General features: G+C 42.4%; 1 protein-coding gene across 1 annotated transcript in view; it reads right to left on the bottom strand.

The window, feature by feature from the left end:
• Positions 1–295: 295 nt before the first annotated feature.
• The window catches only part of LOC146057722 (retinol dehydrogenase 7-like), a 29,225-nt gene continuing 16,295 nt past the window's right edge, over positions 296–13,225 (bottom strand). The window contains exons 3-5 of the mRNA XM_083169326.1: positions 12,185–12,443; positions 6,074–6,240; positions 296–4,575 (exon numbers count right to left, since the gene is read on the bottom strand). Coding sequence (XP_083025452.1) covers positions 4,361–4,575; positions 6,074–6,240; positions 12,185–12,443 — 641 coding nt within the window. The 3' untranslated portion in view covers positions 296–4,360. The remainder of the gene's footprint in view (positions 4,576–6,073; positions 6,241–12,184; positions 12,444–13,225) is intronic.

Below are 13,225 nucleotides of genomic sequence, written 5' to 3' on the forward strand. Positions count from 1 at the left end.
TACTGCATAATGACACACCTTGAGCCTTTGCTAAAACTGTGTAAGCAGGTGCAATGTAGCTGCTGTTAAGCGGTCAAGGTTTTTTGAAATGATATCTGTTTATGCTCAGTGCCTCTACCCTAGCTTTTTATATGAGCGTTATACTCTTGCAATGGACCTGGGAAAGTCTCCAAGCTAAGTGACAAATATTTACATAATATAGTTAGACATACAGTACTTTACCTTGGAAAACCTCTGCTTCCAAGCAGCCTTCTTCTTTTGTGACATTGTAGCACTGGACACAGTAAAACAAGGATTAGAATTTCAGAATAGTTTATTTAATTGTAACTTTTCTTTGGTGCTCTTTTAGAAATAAAAAATGCTACATTTGTCACATTCATATAGATACCAATTCCTCAATTAACATTATGAGTACAATAGTTAGCCCGCTCAAAGCTAATGCTTCCGAAGCTAATCTGCTACCTTGTGATTGCCTATGTGTTTGTGCATGTGTAACAGAGAAAGAGATGTAGTTTTACTTGCTGCCAACAGGTGGCAGTATTTCGGAGACACACAAACGGACTCTAGACACATATATATATAGATGATTAGGTAACCATATGTGACACTTCATTATTTTTAAACACAGTGCCTGAATTTGAATATATACAAGTCTTTGGTTTTCTACACACATTATCAAAAATCATAGATGCAAAAATGTGTTTTATTATATACAATTGTATATCAATTTACATTTTAGTATGACTTTTTCTCACTATGTTTTTGATAACTTGACCTTTATCATTAAGCAATTTCCTTCAGTAACTTTTTTCTTTTTTTTTCTCTTTATTGCCAGTCAATAAATGGTATCTGAAAGGCTGACAGACAATGTCTAGGTTGACAGTCAATAGGTCAACACCAAAAGGTTGACATGCACAAGATTAACATTACCAAAAGGTTGACTCATGAAAAGGTCAACATGAGTTGGTAAAGCACAAGAGTAACAGAGGCCCTTATTCTGATCGATGCGGCCGGATCCGAATATGCGGCCAGGACCGTGCGTGCGAAACCCCGCCTTCCATACGGATCGCCAACTCCGTCCGTACGCGGCAAGAAGCTGTCCGAACGGACCGCACGCGTATTTTTCATGGAATACGCCTCCTCCATCTAAGGGAACCTCCCCCATCATTCGATGGTCGCAGACCATCGAATGCAGGACCGAGTGTTCCACCAGCTCCCGCAACCTCAGACCACACGGACATTTTTCCGTGCAAAAGCAGGGATCTGGGCGGGCAGCTGACATCCGGCGATGTCATATGTCCGCCCCCTACACGTGCGTCACGGCCGCATTACCATACGTACGCCCAGCGTTTGCATGGGAACGCCCATGAAACGCGGGGCGTACGCATATGGTAATGAGCCCAAATAGCCCTTCACGCCCCTCTCCACCCCCTGGTCGGAGTGTTCACATTTCATGCGGGATTTGGCCGTACGCCCCGCTCGCAAATGCGCAGAGACGCCTCTGCACATGCGCAGACACAAAACATCGGCGGCACGAACGCACGCGGATATATCCGCACCAACCAGAATAAGGGCAAGAGTGAGGCACCTGGCCCAAAGCATGATAAGCGGACAGGGTTTGCTAATTGAGGGTCTACATGCTCAGGTGATGACATTGACATAAAAAAATGTGAAAACACATGTCGACCTTTTGTCAGTGTTAACCTTCTGCATGCTGACCTAATAACTGTTGACTTAGATATTGTCTGTGAGCTATACCACACCACAACTGAAATATTGGTAACTTCATTTTGGGAATTATCTCAATTCTGTAGGGACATTAGGTCAACAGCATTATGGTTGACACCATTAGGTTGACATGAGTTAAGATCGACCTGCAGGAAGGTCGACATGGGAAAGGTCAACATTGAAAAAGTCAACATGTTTTTTGTGAAATTTTAGCGGAATGAGAATTTTTTTTATAAAAAATGGGAATATTTTATTAATACCCTTGATGTTCAGTCCCAAAATCATATAATGAGATTATTTGAAAATACCACCTGGAGCCTGCTGCGTCAGGTAGCCGCTGGTAATTAAAATGTTTCATCTATCAACCAATCTATACAATTGCTATGTCCTGGTTCACGAATACTGAACCTATTGCACCTATCGTTTAATTATATCTTTCAATAATGTGTGTTCCTTATGTCTGTTCCCCCCCTATGTATCCCCCTCTCCAATTTATTATTGTTTACAATGCATATTTAAGTTCTAGGTGCTATCGCGCCTTTTCAGGTTTCTATTGAAATTCTCTAAAGTCATTTGTAATGGCGATTTCAAGAATAATTGTGATGTTAATTATATATGTTTTTGTTTTTTTCTCATATTGCTATGTTTCTTCACATTTCTATGTCCTGTCTACGATCTTATATGTTATTTGCGATATTATTTGAAAACTCAATAAAATATCTTTATAAATTTTTTTTTTACTTTAATGTCAACATAAACACTGTCAACATAAACACTAACGCTCGCCATGTTTCGGCACCCTATTTTATTCTCCCACCACGCCCTAGTGGATGATAGGGCATTAAATACCACCTGTTAGCACGTCGTGTCAACATGGACACCGAAATGTAGCACCGCATCCCCTCGCATGGCTCGATATGCTCGCCATGCTTTGGGCACAGTGCCTCGTTATGACCAACACACTATTTTATTCTGCCACCACACCCTAGTGGATGGTAGGGCATGAAATACCGCCTGTTGGCACATGTCGTGTTGTCATGAACACTGAAACCTACCACCGTGTCCACCTGCATGGCTCGCTATGCTCGCGATGCTTCGTGCACGGTGCCTCGCTACACTCAACAAACTATTTTATTCTCCCACCACGCCCTAGTGAATGGTAGGGCATGAAATACCGCCTGTTGGCACATTTTGGCTAAAAAGAACAGTAATAAATAATGACCCTGTCCACCTAACCCATGTTGACCTTAGGTCATGTTGACCTTCCTGCATGTCGACCTAATGGTGTCGAACTAATGCTTGTCGACCATCATGCTGGTGACCCAATGACCGTATCCCTACTCTAGTCCTATTTTTGGCTTATTATATTTATGTTGCAACTATAGGGGAAGACTATAATGAGTCTAATCAGTCTCTTAATTACAAACACACTTGAAAAAATACATGTTAACTGAATGTTTTAAGGGCCTTAAACGAAAAAAAATATATTGTTCATTTTTAGTAAGTAGTTTATATTTATTCAGAGTAAAATAAAATTTAATAGGATGAGAGATTCAGAAGAGATTTGGTAAGAAATCTCCAGGTTTTTTTTTTATAAAGTAGCAATCATTTATACGGCAAAACCAGTTTGATTTTGGAGTGTAAATGATTGCTGCTTTAAAAAAACTGGAGTTTTCTTACCAATTCTCTCACTTTCTGAATATCTCATCCTATTAAATTTCACCCTATGTGTTTTTGCTGCTACAACCCTGGTTTCACTCGAAAAGGGGAGACTTACTGGGAATATGGTTTGACTGCCGGAGGCAGGTGAAACAGAATACCCAATAAGACAATACGAGCGTCGGCTTGATAGGGCAAATTGGAAAGCCCCCAGTGATGCAAGTGCCCACAATCAATGATCTCAGATAATTGGACATCCTACGTATGCTGGCCATAAACTAGACTAACTTTCAGCTAACCATCCAACTAGAAAATCTGTTACTGAATGGGAGAAAATTTAATTTGTAATGTAATAAATCTGGAAACTAACTTAAACTCATACAAGGATTTGTTGTAGATTAATCTGTTGATTTCAACAAATTGACTGAACGTTTTTTGTCCATGTTTTCGTCTAGTGTATGGCTAGCATTAGTCTTTTGTTGATGTTGCTATTTTATGGTGCCACAAATGCTATTTTATGATAAAACTGTTCTGACCTGATGGCAATTTGGGTACAGTGATGACCATCCATATTTTGAATGGTATACTGTATGTTGTTTATGTTCTCAATACATGTACAGTATAGGAGTTGAGAATATATTGTTATATGTGAATATTTTTCAGACTAATGTCCAAATAAATCCTTGTTAATTTACAAATTCTTTGAATTGTACATTTAAAATAAAATAGTTTTTGTTCTATGATTCACTAGACTTTATTTTTGTGCTAGGGAATCCTTTGAAACAATTGCAATATTTTACCCCTTTGGCAGCCATAACCCTTACTGTTGCCACCAGCAGCCTCAACACCACCCCCTTTGCCCTGGTGCCTAACCCAAATACTGACCAGCGGGATACCGTAGAGATTCCGCACCCAATATTGTGACCGTTGGTATAGTCACCATCAGGATCCTGACCACATTCCCTGACTACAATCACATACAAGCTGGTTTGGGTGCTGAGCGCCACATCACATAGTCCGATATGACAGTAGGGAGGTAGGACATAGGGAGGAAGTAGAGTTTGCTGTCCAAACCAGGCGAGTATCTTGTCCAGGGGTAGGCAGCAGTCACAGCATGTTCCATGCAGTCTGACACCATGTGAGCTCTTGGGCTTGCTGTTGCTATTAAATTTTTCAGTAGCTTTATATCTGCAAGTACACCAGATGCAAGAGTTAAAATATAACATTATGACTTAAAAAATATTCTACTATAGGTCACTCAAACTCAGGACTCATGCCTAGAGGCAGACTGCTATGTTGCCACCCAACATTACAAATCATTAAGATAGGAATTTGGGACTGTGTGTCAACGATGGTCTAGAAGACCTTGGCCACTTCTCTCTTCTGAGAAAACACCTCTGCAAGCTTCAGTGGCACAGGCTCATGAGGAGCAGATGGGCATGGGGAAGCACAGATGGTGTAATGGTTAGCATTACTGCCTCACAGCGCTGAGGTCATGGGTTCAATTCCCACAATGGCTCTAACTGTGCAGAGTTTGTATATTCTCCCCGTGTTTGTGTGGGTTTACTCCGGTTTCCTCCCACAATCCAAAAATATACTGGTAGGTTAATTGGCTCCCAACAAAATTCACCCTAGAATGTGTGTGCGTGTACATGTGGTAGGGAACATAGATTGTAAGCTCCACTGGAGCAGGGACTGATGTGAATGAGCAACTACAGTATACTCTGTAAAGCGCTGCGGAATATGTATGCGCTATATAACAGTTAATACATTTTTTTAATAAATAAATACAAATAAATGTACTGCACTTCATAGGACATGTAATTATTGGGCTAGGAGTGAGCTTGCTTAAGAGGAACATCACCCCATTAGACACTGACCAGGTTCTGTATTCCCCCCCCCCACATGCTGTACACATACATACATACATACATACATACATATTTCTCCCAAAAGTAATGCGGCATTCACTCATAATCAGGATGTGTGAACATACTCCACATCATTTAAAAACACACCCTGTAAAGTTTGTTTTAAAAAAAAAAACATAGCAAACCACCATTGAAGGTGTAAATGGGTATATACCCACAAAAGTGTATGTTTTATTTATAGCACTGTCACACATTCATCTGAACTCTTACAGTATCTTGCTCCTTGAGGTTTATGCACACATATACAGTAGACATCCTCTTGGGCTCAGTGAGAGACAATTAGTATAAATGTGAAATAGATATAAAGCAATCAAAATGTATAAAGAACTCAGTGGCAGAGCCTGCACACAGCTGAGTGAGTGGGCGCGTGCTTCGCAGTAACTGCTTTGTCGGGACAAAGCTATTTCTAACTTTTTGATACCTTTATCTGATTTTTAGCCATCTTCCAGCCATCATTTTTAACATTTTAAACAGCATTTCTTGCTTTGTAATATATAGTTGTTTAAATACTATAGGGGTATATTCAATGCTGTCAGCAAGCGTCGGCAAGGATGGCTTTTTTTGGCGAGAAGAAGCCTTCCTCGCCATCCCACCGCCTCGCTGGCCGCTCACCATATTCGATTTTGAGCTATGATGGCGAGCTATCAACACTGCTCATCCTGATAGCTCGTCTTAAGGACTTTCAATATACCCCATAGTAGTCAAGTTTTCTTTTTTATTAAATGTGAATCTAAGATCTACATTTCCCAACTTACATTGCTCATAGTAGTTTTGGCCATAGCTGTCCTTCACTGCTGTAGGGAGATTTTCCCACAGACGCCTCAGGTTATTTCCGTGATTGTCAAATGATTTTGTCATCATAGTTTGAAAAGCGCCGGGTTCTATGATGGACACTTTTACTCCAAAGTCACGCATTTCCCTTCTGTATATAAAAAAATAAGCTGTTAGTATGAAAGCAGGATGTTTAAATGTACATCAACTGTACAGATCAGTCATAAACAGTGGTGGGTTTTGTATTGCCTGTCTTTGACATTGCCCTGCCTTTCAGCGGAGTAGGAATGGACATCAGAATGCAATGGTTCGCAACCTTTCATTTTTTTATTTGATGTTAGTGGTTTTTCCATTTGATGGCAACGCGCTTGTGTAATTAGCAGCACAGGGGCTCTCGATTTAATTGTTTCCAGGGCAGAAAGGAAAATGCTCTTGATGGTGGATTAGCTGACCAAGTGATAGGCCGGGTGTGGGCTATGGTAGGGACCAATGGAGCTTCCTGGAGTGCTTATACTATGCTGTGACCTGTATGCTGCAAAAGCTGTAACTATCATTACTGTGCTGATTACATGCCTATGGGACGGCCTGCAGAGGAATGGTCTGACAAAGCTGGCTCCCTGGGTCTGACAGGGGAGGCACAGCAAGCATATGTGGATATGACTGTGGCAGAGGCATGCTCCTATCCTAGCCTTAAAAAGGTTATACTTGACAGGATTGTATTTACAGGGCCCAGCAAAGCCCAGGAATTCCATGACTGGTGGCTGGAGGGCTCTGAACCTCCCATGATTCAGCTGGCCCAACTAGCCTGGCTGGCAAGGGCCTGGTTGCAGCCAGATAAAAACTCTGCAGTGAGGATTGTGGATATAGTCATGCTGTACAAGGTGTTTTCTGGGGTTTGAACACTCGGTGCAGCAGTGGGCCCTTCAGGCAGACACCCTGACATTTGAGGAGTTGGCAGTGGTGATTGTGTGGCACCTGACTCTGAGAAAGCTGAATAAAGCCAGGTCAGGATACATGCCAGTACAAAAGCCCAGAACTCAGGTCCCAGTATATAAACCAAGGTGTGCTTTAAATGTAGGGAGCCTGGTCATGTGGGGTGGGAGTGCTCAAAAGAGGGGGAACCGATGGCTTGGCCACCCTGCTCTGGGTGCTGTTGCAGTTGGAAGGCTGGGATATCTGGGCACTGCTGGATACCGGCAGTGAGCTCACCATTGTCACTGCCAACGTAATTCCTCCAGGAGCTTCCTCCTGACAGGGTGTTGTGTATCCATGGTGATGTTAAGGAGTGTCCACGGGTATACTTACCCCTGACCATACAGGGACAACCATTAAAGGTGGTAGCTGTGGTGACCTCCATAAATCCTGGGCTGTGACTTCCCATTGCACCAGGAGCTGGTTACCTGGTATGACTCTGATAGACAGTCAGCTACCGAGGCAAATCAGGGGCAAGAAACCAGAGACTACCAAGGCTTGGCATCAGGGAGAGCTACCAAAGATACTGAACCACCACAGGAGACTGAGTCTAAGGGAACCCGGTTGGTTAGAGGATATTATTACAGGACTTTGGGCAAGACCAACACAATGACAGCAATCTGGTACATGCCTTTGAGACTGTTAAAGTTGTAAATGGTAGGGTTATTGCTGCTTTGCCATCAACGGTTGTGCCATATTTTGTGCTAAGGAATGATTTGCTATATCATGATTCGGTACTTATATGTTAGTTGGGTGCCCACTATAGTTAGTACGCTTATATCCCCACTATCCATGTCGACATGGAGTTGAATTTATATAGTGTGGCAAGCGCAGCCACCGAGCCCGAAGTGTGGCGAGCGGACGCGGAAAACGAAGCAAATAGCTTAGTGGGCGCCCAACTAACATATAAGTACCTATGTTTCTACTTTACAAGGGGAAAAAATGGATCAGCTATTAGTTCCCCTAAAGCTTGTGCGGTTGGTGTTGGTGCATTTAGGGGAGGAGAAGACTCTCCAATGTATACAATTAAGGTTCTTTTGGCCAGGCATCTATGCCTCAGTCAAGAATTATTGCCCAGTATGCCAGAAGACGGCCCCTTGGCCAGAGTTTAGGGCTCCACTGGTACTGCTTTCTATCATTTCTGTGCCTTTTCAGCGGATTGGTATGGATCTGAAAGGCCAGTGGCAAAATATGCTTGAGGCCACCAAAATATACTAGTGGAGGATGATTATGCCACCCGGTACCCGGAGCCTGTACCCCTGCGTAATATGAAATCTGGCACTATTGCCAGAGAACTACTAACCATGTATACCCGCTTGGGAATACCAAAGGAGGTCTTAACGGACCAAGGCACCCTGTTTGTTTCCAAGCTGATGAAAGACAAATTGTATATCTCTCTGTTACATCAGCCGTCACTTCAGGCTCTAGATGAATGGCCCATAGATCAGGATACCCGATATCCGGTACGTCACTTCCGGCTATAAACGGAAGATACGTATGCGGTCCATTGACCAGGAATTGAATGAAATTATTAAAATTATGTGAGTGGCTATGAGCGATGTCACTCTAAACTTAAATACACCATTCTATTGGCCACAACAAGCGCGACCTCATATCCGGTCATAATAAACAATTATACTATATTATACAGTCTATAAAGTTATTGAAATTGATTTCAATTAGTGGTATTCATTTATGTAAATAATGTTTAAGATTACTCACACTTTCTATATAACTAAAAGTGTTTTATGTAGAATTGATTAATAAATGATTATGGTAATTGCTGACCCCAGAAGTAAAATCAAAAAGGTCGAGAAAATCGAACATTATTAAACTTTGATTTGTTGTTAAACAAAGTTATTTTATTTATATGTATAATTTTTTTTATTAAGTTTAATCTGTCTCCGCTTTAGTTGTATATACAGATGGAGTGCCTCTGATCCAGGGATAACCAGCATGTCTCTGCTGGTGATCGCCGGCGCAGAGGCGCTCCATCTGACTGGGACGCACGTGCGTCTCACACGCACGTGCGTCCCAGTTTTAGGACGGCGCTGCTGCGGGTCTCTGTCCGTGTCCACTTCAGGGAGACGGGCAGGTATAGGGGGGACAGTGGGGTGGCGAGGGGCACCGGGGGAGGTGGCGGGCGGCGGAGAAATCTCCATAGCCACGGGGTGCGCGTGAGCCCCTGGCGAGAGCCGGCCACTGGCGATAGAATCGCCAGCCTCTGCAAGGAAGAGGCCAGCTCCATTTGTATATTGTGAAAATTCTATGAGTGAATCAATTGTCTTTGCAAATTCTAGCTAAGGATCTTGGGTATAAATATGAGCACCCTGCTGATAAGACACCTTGATAAAGCTGGCAATCTGACCAGCGAAACGCATTGGTACCTCTTGGATTGTGCTATCAATTGGACTGTGCAACTTGTTGGACATCTATTGGACATTCTCCATAACTTTGGATTGTGATCAACCACTTGGCGCATTGTTCCACCTGCTTATTCATCTGACCACCTGGTCCCATACCGGATCTTCTGAGACCCCACCAATCGTTAGACAACAGTCTTGCCAATCGTGAGGTTTAAGATTGGTTCAAATATCCAACTCAGGACTGATCCCCCCAGCAACACTCCCGAAATACACACCATTGGTACTCCTTTCGATTGGGACTGTTACCCTGGATCATTGCAGGTTATCAATACCATTGTGTCCAAATTATTTGATTGCACAAGCCTATATCTTTCATATTTATTTTATACATTTTTATGAATATTGAAATGTTTATTAAAAATGTTTATTGATTCACTTGATTTTATTACTCATTGAGAGCGCTGCTTTAATTCTTGTTCTTCTCAAAAATTGTAACTTGTATTGCTTTTTATAAAATATCTGTGATAAGGAAGTTCTCATTAGTTGAATACTATTGGAACTGTTGTTCTGCCATACATACTGTGTCTAGAATGTTTTTCTTATATAAAGTATTACACTGTTTTTTTGCAGGTTACCATTCAGTTTTGCATGGCGGAGGCTGGGTGTCGCGATATATAAAGTCATCCAGATCGTATGAAAGTGCTGAATCACAGTGATGGGGGGGGGGGGGGTATTTAGGTAAGATTTATCTTTATTGTTCAACCTGATGATGGCCAATAAAGACCGAAACTTTGTTGCACAATAGAGCGATGTCTGCCCTGATTTTATCCTACTTCAGAGGGCACCTGGGCAGTACACATGAGCAGGGCCATGGGAGGGTCAGCCCTATCTTGAACTATACTGTATATTACATTCACCTACGGGCCAATATGATAGGCCTTCTAGGGGGATGCTTACTATCATTGTGTATATTGAGAATAGTTTGAAGGATGGGCTTGACAGGTAAAGCCTATGTGAACCTTTGCTGCAGAAGCAGTACTGGACCCAGCTGGCAGACTATATTATCAGTTCCAGTCTGATATCTTTCCAGTAGAAGCATAACTGGTCCCAGCTCTGCACTCAGCAGAACTGGTTCCAGACCAGTAAGAAGCCTAGTCAGTCCCAACCTAACTGGTTCTAACCCAGTGGAATACAACAACACATAAAGAAAGTCCCAAGGAGTGGTCTTGATTCCGTCTGCCTTAGAGTTGTAATGGGGATCACCACGAACACCCCAAACAGTTACAATGAAGGACAAAAGCAAAAGTGTGCAGCTGCTGGAATACTATTTGCCTACAGGTAGTGTTCTTTCTCCACACCCTCTGAGTACATCGGGGTTCAATCACAATGGATAGCCATGGGATTTATCATCCCAGTAACCAGCTAAACCAGTGGCAGCTCTGCAGTCAGCATAATCAGTTTCAGCATGGTAACCAACAGCCAGTCCCATCCTGGCACTCAGCATTCCCAATCCGAACCCTGTATCCCACTGTATATACCCTTTTTTTCATTATGTTCTACATCTCACTCATGTGCAGGAATTTCATAAGATCTTCCATTAAGCCACTACCCCATCATCAAACTTGTCTCCAGTTAAAACAAACTTTGCTATATTTGACACATCACTTAAGTAATATAATCCTGCTATATTAAATTATGTTGTGAGCATTGATTCTGATTTCTAATGTATGGAATAATATACAAAATAGTGTGGCCATGCACAAAACTAACATTCTTTAACATTAATTTATGATGTACTGTATGTTCTTTTGGTAAATGAAGTGAAAGCTGATGTTATCATCAGAGTAAGGACGGCATGTGAGAGTGTGTAAATGTAAGATTCCAAAAATATATTGTGGAAATGCTTCCCATACTGTAAGTAAATGGAGCCTTTTCACAATGGCCATAGAAAGTTATCTGGAAGGCAGCTGTGAGCATATTACTTACCTGACATTCCTGTAGCCTTTGCAGGTAAGTTTTAGCCAAAGAGGTTTTCATTATGTTTATAACCTATTTAGTAGAACTTTAATAAGCCACAATTCTCCTTTATTCTCTTATAAATACTATTCATGTGGATTAATATACTACACACACAGAGTATTATTCATGTAATCATACCTGCTTACTTAGGATGGGTTTGGGTCAACCAATATTAGGTTGGCATGGCTTAGGCCAAAACGTGAATAGGTCGACATGCCTATGGTCAACTTGGTTTGAAGGTCGTCAAAAGCATTAGGTCAACATGGACACCGTCTTAGTGTACTGCGCCCCGTTGCATATCCTGCTGCGCACACCATGCTTTGGGCACGGTGCCTCGCTGCACTCGGCACACTATTTTATTCTCCACCACACCATAGTGGATGGTAGGGAATGAAATACCACCTGTCGGCACATGTCGGCTGAAAAAACTAGTGAAAAATTAATGTCGACATTTTGACTGTTGACCTTGTCATTGTCGAACTAATGCTTGTGTTGACCCTGTCAACCTTAGGCATGTTCACCTATGTCATATGTTGCTATGTCGACCTTTAGTGTCAATCCAATGCATGTTGACCTTATATGCGTCGACTGAATGAATGTATACCACTTGGGACATATATATCAGTTTACATAGGAGCAAAGTACAACGAAAATAGCATCCTGTAAAATAAAATAGCTATAGGTCTATATACCAGTAAATAGCAGGTAGGATATATGACTGGGATTATGGCAACTCACCTGAGGCTGTCTGAGAAGGCCTCCACACCAAACTTAGATATGCAATATCCTCCACCAACCATAGCAAGTCGTCCTGCACCACTGGATACATTAACAATGCGCCCTCTGGCCTTTCGGACAAGATGCAGCAGGTGCAGCGTCACGTTAATCATACCCAGCAAATTCACATTCAGGACCTTGGAGAAATCCTCAATTTTTTGCCACTCATTAGGAGCAAGGGCAAAACCAAAACCAGCGTTATTCACCAAGCCCCAGAGCCCTGCAGTACAAAGTGAGAGTTGGAATATAGAATATCCAAAATAAAAAGTAAGTAAACACCTAATTTATAAATCTACATGACCTGAAAGGATGACAAACACATCCCACTTACCATCTGCTTTTCTCACCAGAACCCTTGGAAAAACATTTGCATGTAGTAACTTTCAGAGCTAAGTGGTGGAACTGGTAGGTGGAAACCGTGAACCCGTGTAAGTAGTGCTTGCATCACCCAATCACATGTCAGGTGTAGGGTGGAGGAGGAACATGTGGTCTTTCTTCTCTCCCCTTGTCATATAGTACTGTATATGGTGCCCCCACCAGTCTTGCATTAATCTTTACACCCTCACCTCACTCCTACTCATTTAAGGCTGTATGTATACTATGCGACCAATACCATTGCAAGTCAAGGTTACAAACTGCCCAAAGCATTAAACTAGTAATTACATCCCTAGCATTACCTAGCATCTCATACTGTGGGCACCCAGGCAAGCAGGACCATTTGGGAGGGGACATGTGTCCCCAGACAGCAAGCCCCTGTGAGCCCTGTAACAAGGCACAATGCTGCTGGAGACCCTTGCACTGCTGCTGGGGGGCCACCCGCTGTGCCACCTTCTTCTTATCACTCTGGATCTCCCCAGCCCTGGCCCATCTTCCTAGCAGCTCCTAAATACATAGTGGTCCTCTGGCTGGACTTAAGGTCCATATACATTGAGCATTTTTGCCCATCATCATGTATGGCCAGCGATGCAGTGCACATCGTTAGCCGGATAATCGCTCTGTGCA

This window comes from Crinia signifera, chromosome 2 (assembly GCF_055691185.1).
Source record: "Crinia signifera chromosome 2, ASM5569118v1, whole genome shotgun sequence".
In the NCBI taxonomy this organism is placed as follows: Eukaryota; Metazoa; Chordata; class Amphibia; order Anura; family Myobatrachidae; genus Crinia; species Crinia signifera.